Raw genomic sequence first — 20,523 nt, forward strand, 5'->3', positions numbered from 1 at the left:
TCAGTTAGGTATAAAATGCCTTGATTTTTAAATTGCTAAGTTCTTTTTAACTGGTAAGTAGCCAGAACTTGTGTTCTTAAAGGCTGTGCTACTGAGCAGTGTTGTAATGGCATGGATGCGAGGAGGATACACATGTCAGTGTATGTCTATGGGGCCCACAGGACAGCTCAGTGTATTGTATCTGAGGCTACCCTAGGAAATATACATGGTTTGCTATTTTCTATGTGAAATTCTGTTAATTTGTCCATTTAAAAACTTACTGAATTTATTCCCGTATTCTCTATCTGATGGATCCCTGAAATTGTGAGCAAAAAAGGCATAGTTATGAGTTAGTGCTTTTTTCTGTGTCTACCTCCCCACTAGAAATGAGAATATATCATATTGTCTTGTTAGCAGCAAGAGCTTCTTGGAAATGTATAAAAGAATGCTCACCCTCAATGTACACCACAGCTCATTAGCTGCCTTTGGCTTTCCTCTAACTCTCTCTTTGAGGAACCAGGAAGCAATCTTTCCAAAACTTTTTTCTTTTGCTGGAAAATATTCCTAAGTCATAATGGAATTATAGGGGTCTTGTTGTTGTTGTTGAGTGCCATCAAGTCAGTTCCAACCCATAGTGACCCTGTATAGGGTTTCCAAGGAGCGGCTGGTGAGCTTACAGTTCAGACTGCTTTGCAGTGTGGCACATTAACACAGCTCCACACCTTAGCACCTCATTTTCTAAGGAAGTAGGTAATTAACTAGGACTTAATGCCCCAAAGCCCTGGGAGCACAGTGCCTCTATAAGATAAGCACTGGGCTGTGAACCACACGGTTGGCAGTTCAAGTCCACCAGCCAGTCCATGGGAGAATAAATGAGGCATTTTGCACCTCGGAAACCCTATCTATATAGGGTTACTATGACTCGAAATTGACTCGGCTTAAAATAACAACAGTGCCCCAAAGCCCTACTATATATAGATCATTTACTTTTTAAGATTTAATTATATATGCAAAAACATACCTTTAGTTGTATTAGTATATATGTTGTTACTGTTAAGTACCATGGAGTTGGTTCTGACTTATAGTGACCCACCCTGCACAGGGTTTCCGAGGCTGCAGATCTTTACGGGAGCAGAATGCCTCCTCTTTCTCCCACGGAATAGCTGGTAGTTTCGAACTGCTGACCTTAACGTTAGCAGCCCGATACGTAACCACTACACTACCAGAAAATATTGCTACTGGGTTCCATTTCGTACATGTTGGTGTAATCCAAACAAAACATTATTTAAATGTGTCTCTGTGTTCAGTTTGGTCAGTAGATGGCTACAGACAAGTTCTCTCAAAAATTGGAGATTGCATCCAAAGGTTCATGGAAAAATACAATTAGAAGATGATGGAGCTTTTCCACAAACTTTCTGCAGCTACCTCACACACTTGTCTTAGTTTCATTGTCAAATGCCATCGAGTCAGTTCCGACTCATAACTTTGCTGTGTAGGGTTCCCAAGGAGCCGCTGGTGGGTTTGAACTGCCAACCTTGTGATTCACAGTGGTGCTGATTCTACAGCGACACATCAGGAGTCCTAGTCTCATTAGGGGTGCCTTTCAGGAAAAATGGTCCACTCAAAACATTGGTTTCCACTGGGCCAATTAACCTCAAGGCAGAGGGGTCAGCTCATAAGGTAATTACATTCCCAAAGGTTCATACTGACAGATTTTCTCAAAAGACAGGATGACTATGGGGCTGATTAGGAAGAAGTCTTAGGAAAATTGAAAACCGCGCTGCTGAGAAAAAGGCCAGGACAATGGCACGGATGGACTGTTCTTCCATCACGACAGCTTGCTCGTTCGTCAGTGGTGGCAAGGGATGCCCTTTAAGAACATTTTGTTGGGAAACCTTACCTCATCCCCCTACAGTCATGATCTTCCCCCTTCAGACATCTTTTGTTCCCCAAAGTCTAAGAACATTAAAAGGAAACATGATTTGAGTCCCTCAAGGATCCCTAAACTGCCATCTTGACCTGGAGTAAATTGAGCAGTGCACCGTTCTTTGGGGAGAAGAGTTAGAGCTATGGAAATGACACCTTTAGTTGTGTATAGCTGTAGCTGGAGTAGATGTTGAGAAACCATAGCTTCACATTGTGGTTTTGTTACCGGGTTGTATGATTTCATAGCAGTACCCTAACTTAACCTTTAGTTTTGCATATTGTTCTTACTTTTAGATGCTGGCAAGTCAACCATTGGAGGGCAAATCATGTAAGTCTATCTTATCAAAACCCTTTGCTCCAATTAAAAATTTTTAAAAAATACTTAAAATGTTTATATACATTCTCATTCCTGGAATGCATGTTGTATCAGAGTGCTTGAATTTTTTGTAGATATTATTACGTGGGACACATACGTCCCCTGGATTTTTCGGGTAAGCCTGCATGGTTCATATATATCCCTCTGGGCTAGAATTATATGGGATAGATATGAAGGGGCTTCAGAAAGTCTATGGAAAGATGGAATTGAGAGATAATAGACTTCTTCCACAGTTGTTTTGAAGCCCCCTCACTTGTGGCTCTGGATCCCTGCCTAGATCCCTTGACAGGGGAGTGACATGAACAGGGAATCATCATGAGAACACCAGCTTCCCAACAGTGTGCAGGACCCAGAAGTACATGTCTAACCTCACATGTCACACCACTGCTCTGCAACACCTGTACCAGCAGCCACTTGTGGCACACACCAGTTTCTTCTGTTTCAAACTATTTTACAGGTTCCTGCTTGCCAGTTGCATGTACTGTCATTGGTACAGGTGTGTCCCAGTAAACTTGACATGGAAAATGGAGGTGGAGGCTGTACAAGGGGGCTTTCAAAGATGATGAAGCCTCCATAGATCTCTACAGGGTCACAAATGGGTTAATGATAAAATGCTAAGGGAGTTAACTGTTCAGTGGTATTCCAGCACTGTAAACATTTATAATAAAAAAGTTAAGGGAAATAATACGATAGTAGCGTAGTGGTTACGACTCGGGCTGTGAACCGCAAGGTCAGCAGTTCGAAACTACCAGCTGCTCCGCGGGAGAAAGATGAGGCTTTCTACTCCCGTAAAGATTTACACCCTCGGAAACCCTGTACAGGGTCGCTATGAGTCGGTTCCGACTCCATGGCACATAACAACAACAACATTCCCTTTATGGATGGTTGACTTTAAGAAGTAACTTTTGAAATATGATGATTATTAGTCTTTTTTGCTGAATTTTCAGTCTTCCCAGATATTGTTTTCCTATCACTATCCGATTGTCCTGTTTCTGAAGACTCTGTTATATTAAAAACAAACAAACAAGTAATGTAAAACCTAGGTTACAGGAAATCTTAGTCAAACTTCAATATAATTTGCTTGGGAATACTTATAACCAGCTCTTGAATCCAGTGGGGGAGAGGAATTTTTATTCCTCATTTATCAGCTCTTTAGGTTTATTTGGATTTAATGACAAACAGGTATATCTGACTAAGATCAGTTATTGTGGCGCCAGAGGATAAGCACTCGACCTCAAGGTCGGTTTGAACTTCAAAGTCTGTGGTTCAAACTCACCCACCACTCCATGGAAACCCTGTATAGGGTCACTATGAGTCTGAACCAACTCAAAGGCACTTAACAACAACGTCTAGACTTTGAAACTCTATACAGGGTCGCTGTGAGTCAGAACAGACTCAACGGCACACATCCACACCATGATTGTCTAGATTTGACCATATCCTGGTTGTTCTGTATTAAGTACTCTGGTATTAAAAAGTCTTTATAATGAAAAGACACATTTAAATGTTGCCATCAGAGTACCTAGAAGGCGAATCAGTTGTCTTGCCAACTAATTTCTCACATATGATAACTTCCACAACAAAGACCCAAAATCAGTCTCTTAAAACAGGGCATCATTAACCATGAATGGAAGCATGGGTCCCACTTGATCGTGTGTTTTATGTGAATGTGTGTGTTTTGCTGATGGGGTTGTAACTTCCACTGCATCTGGGGTTCCACACTCATATGGTTAGGAGCCCTGCAGAATAGATTACTAATCAAAGACTGCATAAAGGTTAAAGTTCAGAGCAGTTCACATTGCTAATCAACTGTTTTAAAATTATATTTTCTCTTTGGCAAGTTAAAATTTAAAATATCAGATACTGAAATATAATAGAAATACTTCATTGTCTAGAAAACACTGTTTTCCTTTTTCCCTTTATGGAACATTTTCATTTATTTTAGGAACAAAAAGGAACTTTTATTTTGGAGTCATTTTAGACTTGGGGAAGAAAAAAAAAAAAACGCTTTCAAAAATAGCAGTTTCCTTATACCCTTTATTCTTTGTGCCCTAATTCCAGAATTCCGCACTGTGTTTAATTGTTGTGTCTCATTATGTTGTCACCTCTGCTTGTCTTACACAAACTTGATGATTTGAAGAGTGATGCTGTAGGATTAGCACTGGACTGTGAACCACAATGTTGGTAGTTCAAACCCACCAAGCCACTCCTTCAAAACCCTATAGAGAGTTGCTGAGTCGGAACCAACTTGGCGGCACTTAACAACAACACAGTTATCTTAGAGAGTCCTTCAGTTTGACTTTGAGTGAATTTCTCAGTTAGACTGAGGTGTTACACATTTGGGCAAGAATTCCACAGAAAGGATCTTGTGTATACATGATGTCTGTATTCAGTATGATTTACTATTGTTGGTGATATGATCATGATTCCTTGATTTTTGAGGTGCAAACCATAAAGTCAGCCGTTCAAACAGAGCAGTGGCTCCGTGGAGGAAAGTCCTGACGAGCTGCTCCTGTGAACTTACCTTGTAGAATTCTCCCGAGCATTGCTCCTCTGCCCTCTAGGTCCCTGTGAGTTGGAATTGACTCAGTGGCCCCCAGCTCAGTGTGAGGTACACCTCTCAGGTCTCGTCACAGCAGAGCTAGTGTTTCTTCCCCTATCTCGGGGTGGAAGACATATTGTGAGTCTATGCAAATAACCATTTTCTCTGAGACTTTCATCCATGATTTTAGCATGTAACGCTGGTACATTGACTTATTTCCATAGCTGTTGTCTGGGATGGAAATTCCCCTTGAAGTCTTTAAAAGTTGTCTCTCTTTTGTTTTGGTTTATTTTTTTCAGGTATTTGACTGGAATGGTTGACAAAAGGACACTTGAAAAATATGAAAGAGAAGCTAAAGAAAAAAACAGAGAAACTTGGTAAACTTTTATGATCATAATAAGTTTATTTTAAGGAAACCCTGCCTGTTGAATGTTTCCATAGTCTATTAAAATATAAGGTTTTGATCTAAAATGATGTTTTAGCAAAGGAAGAGTACCCCCCACCCCCAATTTGGATACATTCCTTAATTATTTCATAACTTACAAAGAAGTTTTGGAAATTATCTTAATAACCAGTAATAGACTTGTTGAATAAATTGTAAGGCATTCATTAATTACGTCATTTTATAGCCACTAAAAATTATATTTATAGACTGTATGATCACCAGAAAGTGACCTTCTTTTTACAGTGGTGTTGGGCAGAAAGTAGGAAAACTGACCATGTAAATAAACACTGGGGGGGAATAGGGAATCAAATATTAAAAATATTGGTGAATGAGTCAACTTTTTTCTGCCTTCTGAACTTAAATATTTTTGTTTTATTTTTTAAAAAATTATCAAGCCTCATTTGGAGGGAACGTTGATAGTCCTGTGTTCTTCTGTATTAATGGGGAAAATCCTAATCAGTGTTACAGGTGCTTTTTGTTTTTTTTTAAAGGGTTAAATGCTATAAAATAAAGATGATGAAGTAATCTAAATGATATGTACTGTTATGGTAGTGACGTGCTGTAGAGTCGGTTCCGACTCACAGCGACCCTGTACAGGGTTTCCGAGGCTGTAAATCATTACGGGAGCAGAAAGTCTCATCTTTCTCCCACGGAACAGCTGGTAGTTTTGAACTGCTGACCTTAAGGTTCGCAGCCCAATTCATAACCACTACGCTACCAGAGCTCCTTTTGTACTATTATATTATAGATCATGTAAATTTTAAACGAAACATTTTTTTCTAAGAAAGTAATATCGAAATAATTGTTAGCTCCCAAATGGCATGTTGGTGGCTTCACTTTTAATTTCATGCACTTTGAAAAATACTCCTGAATAGCCATACTTTGTGCCCAAGAATTCTAAAAACACAAACAGAAAGGAATTCATTGCTAAACTCTTGGGTACATGCATTTGTTCTTTCTGTGTACACATCAGCTTGTTTCCATAAATAGTTGCTTGTCGAATATATAGTTAGCTATACATACCGTAAGAATACAGTTTTTATTCCCTTAATTTTTCTTTCCAGTCTTGTTCATGAGTTAGATACTGTGTAACAGGCAGAAAGCTGGGTGTCATCATTTATACTTTTACTTATAGAAGAGTGTCTCTAAATGCATGTTTTTAGCACTTTCAGTCTTATCTTTAAATTCTTTCAGGTACTTGTCTTGGGCCTTAGACACAAATCAGGAAGAACGAGACAAAGGTAAAACAGTAGAAGTGGGCCGTGCCTATTTTGAAACAGAAAAGAAGCATTTCACAATTCTGGATGCCCCTGGCCACAAGAGTTTTGTCCCAAATATGATTGGTGGTGCTTCTCAAGCTGATTTGGCTGTACTGGTAAGAAAAACATTTTGTTCCATCTGTGTATTTATTTGTTAGAAGCTGAACTTTAATAACGTTTATAGTCACAATTTGCACTTTTGTTTCACTAATCTACTCAATAAATCATTTGTTTTGTTTATTGAAGTATGTTTGTGCTTTTCTCTCATTGCTTTCTAACCGGCTGTTACTATAGTGTCTTAATAAATACCAAGCCTACCATTCGATACTGTGGGCAAAGATACCTAAGCTGTTTCTTTAGGCCTTCACACATTTTGTTAATTTGACAGTGTACTGACACTAGCTCTCCTTGTTAAAGTGCTGTTGAGTCGATTCTGACTTGTGAGTTTTAACCAACTGGTGAGTTTTAACTGCCAACTGTGTGGTCCAGTGCATTATCCTGCAGCGCCACACCAGGATGTCAGCTCTCATTAGCATTTCAATTATAAAATATATGGGTATACTTGATTTTGGAAGTTGGGGATTGGAAGAAATGTTTGCCAGATCATAAATCACTTCCATTGTTGGGCTTGTGTAAGGGCGTAGAGGGTAGTGTCTAATCTCTGGCTTCACAAGGAGAAAGGCAGAAATGCAGCAGCCCAACACCAGTGCCTATAAGGCAGAGGTTCCACATGCCTCCATCCTCCAACCCTCTTTTACAGTATTCAGACACCAACCATCCCTCCCCCAGCACTTGATCCTCCTCTGCTGGGCTTGATAATCCACTGCAGTGGTCACACAGCACTCAGATCATGTGCATAGTTATGCAGTGTATTCGGGAAGTGAACAGTCCAATTCAGGATCAGAAACCACTCAGGGTACAGCAGTTCTCTGCTCAGGCCAGCTTCTTCTCAGCTACAGTATAGGCAAGCCCCTCCTGAAGTGCTGCCGCTTTGCCATGCAGGGATCTCAGGCTCCAAAGGAGAGCTCTGCTCTGGCTCTTCTTTCATGATGGACTGAGATCCCCGTTCCTGGTTCTGAGATGGCATATTTTAAACCCAGAGGAATGGCAAAACCAACCAGTCAGCGTGTTATACTCAGTTTGCATGATCCTACCTCCTCATCCGGGAATTCCTAAAGATTATGGATAGAAGAGCCACATCAAGTAAATATCCACTACACAATAGCTCGTGATGTTGAAAGCAGGCATTTTAACTTTGCTTGTTTTTTTTTTTTTGCAAAAAACTTCTGACGTAAGTAAAAGGAAAGATGTTTTAATCAGCTAGAGAGGTATACAGAATGTCTAAAGAATACATTATTTGATTTCTTGCAATAGGTAATCTCTGCCAGGAAAGGAGAGTTTGAAACTGGATTTGAAAAAGGAGGACAGACAAGAGAACACGCAATGTTGGCAAAGACAGCTGGTGTAAAACACTTAATTGTGCTTATCAATAAGATGGATGACCCAACAGTAAATTGGAGCAATGAGCGGTAAGCTGCTTAGAGGATGGGTTGTACTGTTTGTTATCTTTTACAGACAGGTTGGTAGAAGAAAGGATGGCTTTGTTATAATAAGCATCTTTACTCAGGGGTGTCTTTAAATATGGAGTTTTTTTAATTACAAAAGTTGAGTATAATTGCTTTATATTATGACTGGATTATTTGTAAATGTTCATAGGTATGAAGAATGTAAAGAGAAACTAGTGCCATTTTTGAAGAAAGTTGGCTTTAATCCCAAAAAGGACATTCACTTTATGCCCTGTTCAGGATTGACTGGAGCAAATCTTAAAGAGCAATCCGATTTCTGTCCTTGGTACAGGTAAGTACCAAGTATTTGGCCCTTTTGATTCAAAATTTTAAAATAGTAGGGCCTTTGCCCACTTTTTAGTTGGGTTAATTGTTGAGTTGGAGAAGTTCTTCATATAGTCTGAGTAAAAGCCCCATATGAGATACACTGGCACACATTCTGTAGCTGGCTGTCTTTTCACTGCCTTGATGGTGTCTTTTGATGCACAACAATTTTTCATTTTGATAAAGTTCAGTTTATCCCTTTATGTCTTAGTTTTAGGTCTTGGATCCATTTTCTTTTAATTTTTTACTGTGAATTGGGTGACTTTGCAGAGCAAATCAACTTTCTATTCAACACTTCACATTTTGCATTGATGGCACTCTCCACAACATCATATCCTACTTCCTTCCTGGGTTTCCTTTTTCTGCCCATCCTCCTTTACTTTATCTGAGCTGTTGTTGGTGTTGGTAGGTGCCATCGAGTCGATACCGACTCATACAACCCTGTGCACACACTGCCCGATCGTGAACTTTGTGGGTAAATGGTGCCCTTTTGATCTCAAATAATTGATTCTTCTACGGTGTGCACACCTCCCTAGTATTAACTCTTCTAATAGAATTCTATTATCTCAGTCAACTGGGCTATGGGAATGAGTTCAGTTGTGGACCCAAAGGATTACTGAGGATCACAGTCTGTATCTGACCACTTAGCCTTGTTTTTTTAATGATTTTGAGTGCAAGTTCACATTTTCCTCCCACTGTCTCTAGTCCTTTCTCATGTGATCCTTTTCAGAGCAGCTGATAATGGTAATCAGGTACCATCTAGTTCTTCTGGTTTCAGGGTCACAGAGACTAATGATCGTCTGGTCCACTTGTCCACTGGACTAATTGTTTCCACGTGTCTTCGATTTTCATCACTCTTTCCCCCAGACAGAGAGAGAATACAACCAATAGTTGTACCTTAGATGACCACTCCCGAGTTTTATAAGGACCCCAGTCACTAATCACCCAAGTAGAATTTAGAACATTTTCTTTGTACACTATGTTATATCAGTTGACCTTGGTGTCCCCTGAGTCTCTGATCCATTTTCAGGTGGTTGGTTAGGTATAAGGCCAGTGTCTTAAGTTCTTTTTCATTTTGTATGTGGATGTCCATTTGTCCAGGCACCGTTTGACCATTTGTTGAAAAAATTTTATTTTTCTTGTTGAATTGTCCTTTGGGCATCCTTGTTGAAAATTAAGTGACCATAAACATAAGTTTATTTCTTGCTTCTCTTCCACTAATCTGTATGTCTTTTTTTGGTTATGCTGTGTAATAACAGTCTTGATTAAGTGTCGCTTTGTATTAAATTTTGAAATCAGGAAGTGTGGATCCTCCAACTTTGTCCTTTGTCAAGATTGGCTATTCTGGGTCCCTAGAATTTCTATATGAATTCAAGTATCACTTCGTTCATTTCCTCACAAAAGGGCAGCTGTGGAATATTTTAAGTCATCTAGTCCTTGTAACCTCACGTATTAACCGTGTGTCATTTGATTGCAACTTGTAGACTATGTGCTATAAATATTTTTCTAAATGTTAATCACCTTAGCTTACAGATAAGCTGTTGATTGTATTGATATGTAATTGATTGTAAATTGGTTGAATGAGGAGTCAAAAAATATTTGTTACAACCATATTTCTGTGTAAAGTTACAGGTTCATGTAATTCAGATTTTTGATATTTGTATGTTGACTTTAATTGATGTTGTTATGTTCTTAGTGGATTACCATTTATTCCGTATCTGGATAATTTGCCAAACTTTAATAGATCAATTGATGGACCAATCAGGCTGCCAATTGTGGATAAGTACAAGGTACGCAAATGTTAAAGTTGGGTTTTACGGGAGGAGGAATCATTGTGTTCTGTTTTTCATTAAAGTTGTGTATTACTGTTGTTAAGTGTCTTGGAGTCAGTTCCAACTCATTAAGGACCTTGTATAGGGTTTTTTAGGAGGTGCTGGTGGGTTTGAACCACTGACATTGTTACCAGTCCAGTGCTTATCCTACAGTGCCACACCAGCACCCAGGTTGCTTATTAGTGGTATAGATAGACCAGAATTTACTTCCCCACCTTAGTTTATTTCAGTTACTTCCCATTGAGATTATTGTGGTCATGGTCTATAGATAAGCTTATTACAAGTGCTAGACCCAAAGCATTTGCTCATTAATAATGAATAGTGACAAACAGCTCTTCAAAAATAGTTTGTTCATTTATATGATATATACATATATTTGTTCATTTATATCATACATACATACGTTTGTTCATTTATATCATACATACATACATTTGTTCACTTATATCATACATACATACATACATTTGTTCATTTATATCATACATACATACATTTGTTCATTTATATCATACATACATACATTTGTTCATTTATATCATATATACATACATTTGTTCATTTATATCATATATATATACATTTGTTCATTTATATCATACATACATACATTTGTTCATTTATATCATACATACATTTGTTCACTTATATCATACATACATACATTTGTTCATTTATATCATACATACATACATACATACATAGTATTATTAGTAAATATTGTTGAGTCAATTCTGACTCACTGATCCTGCATAGAGTTTCCAAGGAGCGACAGGTCAACTTAAACCGCTGGCCTTTTGGTTCAAACTGACCTTGAGAGCCAGTGTTTATAGTACAGTGCCATACATGTTAAACTAGACTTTCAACTTGAACATTATATAAACCAGTTTGTCTGATGCTTTGGTTTATATGTGTGACTTCAAAAACTTCTTGGAAGAATTCTCTTTTCATTTTTCCCACAAAATTTTTTGAAGCCCCTTCTTAGGAGTCCCTAAGCTTCTTGAGCAGGTTTTGTTTTTTCCAGCTCTGCACATAAAGAAGCAAGCTGAGAGAGTGAGAGACCCTAAGGAATCATAGTGAACCCTGGGCTGTCTCTTCTACCAGGGGCTTTGTGGTTCTCTCTTAGGCATACCTGTTTAATAATAACCAAGTACATTTTGATTTGGGGTTATTATAATGCAGTAATAAACTTGGCTGAAACTTCTGATTTATTTATTTACTTTTTAATTCCACAGGATATGGGAACTGTGGTCCTGGGAAAGCTGGAATCAGGATCTATTTGTAAAGGCCAGCAGCTCGTGATGATGCCAAATAAGGTAAGAATTAGTAATGTTCTTTCCACTTCATTTTTTCTTGAAAATATTAGCAAAGAGCTAGAAGTTTTCAAAAGCTTAGGCGATTACATTTTACTAATGTCTAGTGACAGTGTTACTGTTCTTCAGTGACACACGGATAATGGCAGGTATCAGTAGTAAGCCCTTGGTAAGGCTTTCTTTTTGACTGATGTTACTAGAGCCAAAAGATGTCATCATCAGGTGAGCTTATTAGTTTCAACCTCATGATTTTATATGAGGGTGAGTCAAAAATTATCCACACTCTGGTTGTAGCATTTAATCAACTTTTAGAAAACAAATACATCATTTCTAGACATAATCGCTTTGCTTTTCAATATACTTTGTCCATCTGTCTATAAGATTTTATATTCCCTTAATAAAAAAAGGTTCTAGTTTGAGCTGCTAGTCACAAATGCACTTCTATCTCTACTTCTTCATTAGGGATGAATCTTCATTCTCAAAAGGGCTGCTTTCAGGGGTCCAAACAGGTGAAAGTCCACTAAGAGCAAGATCAGGACTATAGGGAGGATGCTTTAACTCCTCAAAACGAAGTTTTTGCACAGTCAACAGTGTGGACGTGCACTGTCATGCAAGACCACACCACCCTTGGCCAGCAGTCTTCTGCATTGAATCTGAAGTTTAGGCTTCAGCTCTTCAGTGAGCAGCTCAGTGTAGTGAGCACTGCTGATTGTCAAACCTTGTCTTCATGGTGTTCCAGTTCTGGCTCTTGAGAATTCCAGAAAACTGTGTAAGCATCAGTTGTCCACGGGATGGTTGACTTTAGAACTTTTTCTTGGTTGGTGATTGAGGATGTTTCTATTCCATACTCTGCCACTTCCTCTCAGGCAATGATAAATTCATATTTTGTTTGCAGATGTCCAAACTCTTCTGTTGATGCTCTTCCATGAGCATCTTCCATGTTTCAGGATCCATCTCACACAGACTTTCTAAACCAAGTCTGTTGTGGGTGATTTCATAGGCTGATCTGCAAATGATTTGCCACGTAATCAATCCACTGTCACTCGTCTGTTACACAAAATCATTTCATGTGCACACTCGGAATGTTGTCATCAGCCATGGACCTCGATGGGCTTTTTAATATAACTGGAGTGTTAAGAATTTTTGACTCACCCTTTTAGAAAGGACATAGAGATCTGGGGTAGTTAGGTAACTTGCTTCAGTTAACAAAATGGATTAGTAAGAGAGCCAGGGATGAACCCGTAGGTTTACTCAGGATTTGTAACTGTTTTCTGGTGGGCAGAAGGTAATGTACTCATTACTCATTATATTAGACATAAGTATGTAAGATGTATCCAGGTTCTCCATTTGTTTTGAGAGCAGAATAATTAATTGGCCTTTATTCTAAATGTGTCTTTTCTTAAGTTTTCTTTTCTTATTGTAAATTATTCCTCATGGAGACTTTTCTTGAAAAGATACCAACTGTTTTTGACTGCTAACTTGCTAGTGTCTGCAGATGGCCCTTTGTTAAGAAACTATTCACCTGTTTCCAAGAGAGAGGTTTTTTCTAACAGCTCCAAAGTTGTTACTTGTACAGATAATTAGATCTGAATCATCAGAACCTACAGATAGATAGATACTTTGTTAGATTTCAGTAGCATTTCTTTACTATGCTCTTTATTGTTATTAAGTGCCATGAATTCAGTTCCAACTTATAGCAACAACTGTACAGAGTTTTCAGGGAGTGGCCTGCGGATTTGAGCTGCTGACCTTGCAGTTTAAGCAGACACTTCAGCTGGGTACTTATCTCACAGCACCACACTCATTATAGGCACTTAAGTTTTCTGTTGCCAGTATAATGTTTAGTTACAGTGTGATTGTTAAGTGCCCTGGGGCTGATTACTACTCACTCTAATTTTGCATAGGATTTCTGAAATCAGCTAGTGGGTTTCAATTTTGTGATTAACAGTACAGTGTTTATCCTTACAAGTTATACCCTTGCAATGCATTGCATTGGAGATTAGAGTTATACCCTTGCAATGCATTGCATTGGAGATTAGAGTGTCTTGCCATAGTGTCTTTGTTCCAAAGTGCTTCTACTTTAAAGCTTCCTTTTTGCTAAGGGACTCAGCCCTGCAAATTGAAGGGTGGAAGTGAGTGAACTGATGGCCAGCTGGAATCCCTGCTCAGTTTCGTTTGCAGAGTAGTCCTAAAAGTGGCAGTCTTTCACAGAAGCACAAGGTGGTTTGGGAGAGGGGGCAGATTAGAATTGGATTCGGGGACTTCCATTTGGGATGACATGTTTGGAATTAAGATGGTGGTGATGGTTGTACAACAGTATGAACAAACTAGATACCATGACTTCCCCATTGTAAAATGGCTACAAATAGTCAGGTTAGTTCTTTGTTATGTGCTGTCAGGTTCGTCCCAACTGATATTGAACCTGTACAGGGTTTCCAAGGAGCAGCTGCTGGATATGAACTGCCAACCTTGAGGATAGCCATTTAGGGCTTATCCTACAGCACCGTATCAGGAGTCTTTACCATAATAAAAAATGTGTGGTTTATTATGATTGAAAAAGTTAGCGTCCCGGTGAAGTTGCAGCCTTCATAAGCAGGTACAAAGAAAGTGGCTGTTCTCCTTTCCACTTTTATTTTATCCTAGTAGCGGGATAGATGTAGAACATCCTGTAGTTGAACTAGCTGTAAAAACAGTTCCCTTTAGTTGAGTCTCAGTAAAAGTCCAGTAAGTCAGCCATATTTTCTTTGTATATTTAAAAAAAAAATTGTTCCACCATACACATTGAATGTTTTTTTCTAACCTCTTATAGGTGGGTAAATTAAACTCTTGACTCCACTGTGGCGCTGTAGATCAGCGCTGGATTGCAAACCCACCCACCAGCTGCTCCTTGGAAACGCTGTCCAGGGTGCTATGAGTCGGAACTGACTCGAGGGCACTTAACATTTTTGCTCCATTGTTTGACCATAAAAGGTCTATTTTGGGGGAGAAGGGATTGCTATGCTGCCTTATTTTGGCAAGAAGTTGTAAATAATACTCGTTTAATTGATAGATAATGGAGCAGTTTATATCTACCTTTATATGTCATTACTATAATGAATTCCATCATTATTAAACAGTTTGGCTCTTTTTTAGTTCTTGGAATAATTTCAGTAGAGAGAGGTAGGATTCTGTATATAAACTGTCTTTTGAGAAAGAACATTTGAGGGCAAAAAAGCTTTGTAGGTGACCATCTGTAGAATTCTAGTGTGGAGGAATACAATGAAACAAGATTCTCCAGTGTTTGATCTACTACCATTTTGTCTTGAGGCTTATGTTTTTGTTTTTGTTTGATTTTTGGTATGTTTTTTTAAAAAATTAATTCTCTCCGAGGGTAAAAACAGAGTAAAAGAAGAGAATACTTTTAAGACATTCCTTTTTCCCCCATCAACAAACTTTAAAATCATGGTAAAACAAACAAAATTTGCCATTGGTGACAAGGTTTCGTTCACAGTAATGTACAACTGTCCACCTGTAGCTAGCTCTATGTAGTTTATATCTGTATATGATTGCAGAACACCTTCAGCACCCCAAAAAGAAACCTCATCCCCATGAAACAAGTCTTTATGCTTTATAAGCTTCATTGTTGAAATAAGTTTTGAGAAATGTGCTTCAGGTATCTGGAGATTCATGTGCCCTAGAAGATGTGTCTATTTAAATACTCTGTCATTAAAATTTTATATCCACAAACTAGAAAACATTAAATTTAACATTTGGATTTAATTTTATGGACATAATTTTAAAAGGTAAGAATGGCAAATACTGGCTTGTTCTGTTTGGAAATTACTAGAATGTGATTTTTTAAGGTGATGTTTTAATTGTCAGTTGTATTTTTGGTATATTTGACTTTCAAGTGCATGTCGTAACAAATGTAGCAAAATTTAATATTCATGTGAGTATTTTGGCTAATCCACAGCCACAAAAGAAGAGAGAGCCTTGCAAGTCTTCAGCAAACATTGAGGTCATTTTATATTCTGTAACATTAGAAAACCTCAGGTGTTGATTTCTTTTTTAAGCACAACGTGGAAGTTCTTGGAATCCTTTCTGATGACGTAGAAACTGATTCTGTAGCCCCTGGTGAAAACCTAAAAATCAGACTGAAAGGAATCGAAGAAGAAGAGATTCTTCCAGGATTCATACTTTGTGATCCTAATAATCTCTGTCATTCTGGACGGACATTTGATGCCCAGGTAAAGCTGTTAACTCACTGTAGCTGTCTCAGTGGTCTGTACTGTCTTAATGAAATGAGAATTTACGATGTTTCTTTAATACTGGTAATAGGCACCTATAACCTGATCGTAGTATGTAGCACAGGAAGTGAAGTGTAGTGTAATACACCATGAAATATGATAGACCTAAATGTCTGACCACCCTGGTGCATGTCTCCCCATAAGTACTGTCTTTAAGATGGTACAAATGCTTACCTAAGTAGTTAGTATTCTTTGTATTGTTGATAAGTGCCGTCTAGTTGGTTCCGACCCATATTGACCCTGTATAGGGTTTCCAGGGAGCAGCTGGTGAGCTGGAACCACTGACCTTGCAGTTCAAACAGCTTTGCCGTCTGGCGCATTAACCCACAGCGCCACAGCAGGCCTCCTTTGCTTCTTATTGTTGCTCTTTGGTTGGTAATTTCTAGAATATCTCCTGGTCACGTTGTAAAACCAGGTATTAATGTATGTAATTACTTTTGTCTTAGAAGTCATGGTTTCTCTGTTCACTCAGAACAAAGAACTCTGCAGACAGGAAAGTATCCTTTTTTTCTCTCTCTCCAGGTTATTAGTATCTTGACCTCCTCAGAATGATTTATTAAGTAATTGGTGTGTGCTATTTGAGTTGTTACAAGTGTTCAGTATGACAACAGACTTGTTCATTTTTGATACCAGAGGTTATACCTTGGATATTGATAAATGGCTGAAGCTTTGCTAAGTTCAAATCTTGTTGACGAAAACAGTATCATGCAATTTATAATAAACTTAATCCTTTGTGAGGGAATGGGGATGTATAAAAGGCATCCAGAGAAGGCTTGAATTTGAATGCTTTGTTTTTGAAAGTTGAGTAGATGCTTGCCAAGATCAGTAGAGTAGAGGGTATTCAAGGTCATGCTTTTGTCAACCTGACCTAAGCTATGATCAAAATTAACCTTCTAGCACATAAATAATTTATTCACTACCCTCTTAGAGGGAGATTATACATTCTTATGAATACTGTATGGCACTTGCGAACAATGAATTCTTCTCTTACTGTAGGGATAAAGAGCTGATTGTTTGTTTATTTGACAGATCGTGATTATTGAGCACAAATCCATCATCTGCCCGGGTTACAATGCGGTGCTGCATATTCATACCTGTATTGAGGAAGTGGAAATAACAGTGAGTTTGGTTTATGGCTACTTCAGCCTGGTGGTTTCTGGTCAATAGTGTGCTCTTACTTGCACTCCTGTTTTTAATATAGTCCTGTTTCTATCTTCTCATCTTCTTTTCTTGGATAGGCCTTAATCTGCTTGGTAGACAAAAAATCTGGAGAAAAAAGTAAGACTCGACCCCGTTTTGTGAAACAAGATCAAGTGTGCATCGCTCGTTTAAGAACAGCTGGAACCATCTGCCTTGAAACCTTTAAAGACTTCCCTCAGATGGGTCGCTTTACCTTAAGAGATGAGGGTAAGAGCCCCCTTTTCTTGTTTAGCTTTTTAGTAACTGTCCTAGAATTAATTATACATTGCATCAGTTTGAGGGACCAATTGGACTTGTGCCTGTAAATTTACTCATACAGTAAATGCTTCATGAATTGAACAGCAGACCGAGCATGCATTCTAACGATGATGCTCTGGATACAGTAAGAACCTTAGTTTTGAGCCTTTTTTAAGTAGTAGGGTTTGAGACAATTTCACCAATGAAATCATTCTTCGTTTGTGTGATTTTCAACATTGATTACATTGACTCCCCCTCATCAACCCAGGGAAGTAAGTATGTGTGTGCATGTTTTCCCAGTAGTCTCCTGTTCACATTTTGTGTATGTCTGTTTCTGCAGAACAGCAGTCATTTTCTTGTCTTGAGTTAGGAAACTCTTTGTTATGATGAAACCTTCTATTTAATAAAAATTAACTGATTGTCTACTGAGTGCCAGGAACTATTTTAAGCACTAGGAATATGATGATGAGCTCAGAAAACTGTCAAGATCATTTTCATTTGACTTTTAAAAACCTTATTATGAAAACTTCTTGTTGATTTTTGTTTTTTCTTTTGAAAGTGCCATCAAGTTGGTTCTGACTCAAAGCTACCCTGTATAGCGTTTCTGAGGAGTAGCTTGTGGGTTTGACCTTGTGATTAGCAACCCAGTGCTTATCCTACAGCGCTACACCTGGTTAAGATAAAAAATAAAGCAAAAACTTTTAATTCTAGAATTATTGTTTTCTACTGCTAACCACAAGGTAGGCAGTTCAAACCCACCGTCCATCCTCAGAAACCCTATACAGTGTCTTTAGAAGTTGGAATGGACCCAAAGACAGTTAGAAAATATATATTATCTCAAAAGAGTACCCTCCTTGCCCCAATTCCTAGTTCTAGGCAGCCAGTAAACCACTTTCTTATTCTTAATGCTTTTTTTTGAGACATTCTGTATAAATTTGTTGTTGTCATTAAGTGCTATTGAGTCAATTCCGACCCATAGCGACCCTGTATAGGGTTTCCAAGGAGCAACTGGTGAGCTTGAACCACTGACTTTGCAGTGTGATGCATTAGCCCACAGCGCCACACCAGGATTCCTCTGTATAAATAGAACCATACAACATGTGGGCTTTTGAGTCTCAGTTATTTAATTAACTGAGCATCTTGTTTTTGAGGTTTAACCGTTTTGTAATTCATCAGGAAAAGTTCCAGTTGATCGTGTGTGGAGTTACTTCTGAACAAAACATGTTTAACCATGTCTCGGCAGTCAGTGGATGGCTGGAAACAAGTCCTCTCAGCAACATGTGTATCTTAGTCTCAATGATACTTAAAAAAAAAAAAAATTAATTGAAACAGTGGCTTCTGAGGGAGTCTGCTGGGCCAGTTAAACCCTAGGCAGAGAGGTTATGGAAACTTAAGGTTTTGAGCTGTCAGAGTTAATGGCAACTATTTTTTAAAGATTCCAAGGGCATACCCTTGATAGATCTTCTTGTAGAACACAGGACAGTCCTAGGGTTAATACGTTTTAAGAAAACGGAAAGTGATGTGGGTAAGGAAAAGGCCAGGCAAGTTGCTCTGAGGAATTTCCCCCATGTGACAGTGTGTCTGCTTCTTATGTTTGTGGATAAATAGGGGGACAGTAAGCCCTAAGAGAATTTCATTGGGAAACTTCAGCCCACCTATCCACTGTACAGCTCTGACCTTGCCCTTACAGGAATGATTCTTTTTGTTCCCCAAACTCAGAACATTGAAAAGGAACAGGATTTGAGTCCCTTGCGGATGCCATTTGGACATGGTGTAGAATTCTTGGGGGGGTAAACAATAAGAGATGCCCAAGTGTACAGACCTAGCTGAGAAATAACTTCACATTTGATATTTTTGTTTAATATTTTTTATTTACTATACTTTTTATTATTATTATTATTACTCAAATACTGTTCAATCATGGATATATTCCACAATTTGTTTCTAAGGATAAGTTTTTTGTATAGGAAATTATATTTTCTATCTTCTCTCTTAGACCAACCCACTTACCATGTAAATTTATGTGTTTGGGTTGGTTTGTCAGTGAGTGTATTACTTCATTTTTGTATAAAGACATTTAGCGTTAAGTTGCCTTTGAATCAGTTCTGACTCACGGTGACTTGGAGAGCGCTGAGGACTGCTTCATAGGGCTTTTGGGAAGCAGATCGTGTGGCAAGTGCATGAATTCACTTGCCAGCCTTTTGGCGCCTAGTAGAGTGCTTTTAACCCTTTGTGCTACTCAGGGGATACTTTGTAATAAGACTAATCCAAAATTGTGTCTTTGGTGGTAGTAATTTACACTGTCAAATGTTTTGTAATTTAAAATAATACCTTCCACAGACAGACTTTTTGTTAACTACTGAAAGGCTTTTTTGTTTGTTTTTTAAATTTTATTTCCAGGTAAGACCATTGCAATTGGAAAAGTTCTGAAACTGGTTCCCGAGAAAGACTAAGCATTTGCTTGATGACCCTGCACAATACTGTGAGGAAAATTGACTGCAAAAGCCCACTTCACACCGCCTTCTCTTATTTCTGCCCATTCATAAATCTCTCCCCCTATTTTGCAAAGAGAAAATTCACAGCAAAAGTCCACATTATGTCAGCTTTCTCATATTGAGAGCTCTGCTATGCCACTGTTGAATTTTTCCCCCAGATTTTTTTCTCCCCTCTCAAACTCTGCTTCCCTGGACAGATTTGGCAATAGCATTGTAAGTGATGTGGACATAATTGCCTACAATAATGAAAACCTACAGGAATTTTTTTTTTTTTTCCCCATTATCCCCTTAGGCATATTTAGGCTTTTCCCCAGGCAGATTATTCTGAGTGTGCGAGTATGTGTGCACATGTTACAGAGACGACTACCATGTTAATAAATATTCCATTTGAAACCCTTTTTGTATTTGAATTACTTTTGGATAATGGTTTTATCTGGATGTAACACTGTTGCATTAGCTTTTTAACTTTACCAAGAAGTGAATACATTTTATTACTTGGACTTTTCTAAACTCTTCCCCTACTCACTACTTAAATGAGGCATTTAGAAATAACGTTCAAAGTTTGTATTTGTCTGACCCCTCCCCTTTTGATGGTTAATGCATACACACACATATGTGATGCACCTGTGTGTGACAGTGCTGTCTTAGGTCCATCAGTTGTTTTGTGCCCATTTATATTTTAACCTTTTTTAAACACAGTAAGTTGTTACAGATTTACACGTAAAGCATAATGAAGGTGTACCC

At 38.3% G+C, this 20,523-nt stretch overlaps 1 protein-coding gene across 4 annotated transcripts in view; it reads left to right on the forward strand.

The window, feature by feature from the left end:
- The window catches only part of GSPT1 (G1 to S phase transition 1), a 51,944-nt gene extending 31,772 nt beyond the window's left edge, over positions 1–20,172 (forward strand). For 2 of the 4 annotated variants that reach the window (XM_006867209.1, XM_006867210.1), the window contains 11 exons: positions 2,200–2,233; positions 5,123–5,200; positions 6,463–6,643; positions 7,902–8,056; positions 8,244–8,384; positions 10,113–10,206; positions 11,484–11,564; positions 15,614–15,787; positions 16,877–16,966; positions 17,086–17,254; positions 19,685–19,855. In XM_006867209.1, coding sequence (XP_006867271.1) covers positions 2,200–2,233; positions 5,123–5,200; positions 6,463–6,643; positions 7,902–8,056; positions 8,244–8,384; positions 10,113–10,206; positions 11,484–11,564; positions 15,614–15,787; positions 16,877–16,966; positions 17,086–17,254; positions 19,685–19,737 — 1,250 coding nt within the window. In that variant the 3' untranslated portion in view covers positions 19,738–19,855. Of the gene's footprint in view, positions 1–2,199; positions 2,234–5,122; positions 5,201–6,462; positions 6,644–7,901; positions 8,057–8,243; positions 8,385–10,112; positions 10,207–11,483; positions 11,565–15,613; positions 15,788–16,876; positions 16,967–17,085; positions 17,255–19,684 lie in introns of all 4 variants that reach the window. The other 2 variants (XM_006867207.1, XM_006867208.1) reach the window with 2 other exon arrangements.
- The last annotated feature ends 351 nt before the right edge of the window (positions 20,173–20,523 follow it).

The sequence above is a fragment of the Chrysochloris asiatica genome, unplaced genomic scaffold, assembly GCF_000296735.1.
Source record: "Chrysochloris asiatica unplaced genomic scaffold, ChrAsi1.0 scaffold00102, whole genome shotgun sequence".
Taxonomy (NCBI): domain Eukaryota; kingdom Metazoa; phylum Chordata; class Mammalia; order Afrosoricida; family Chrysochloridae; genus Chrysochloris; species Chrysochloris asiatica.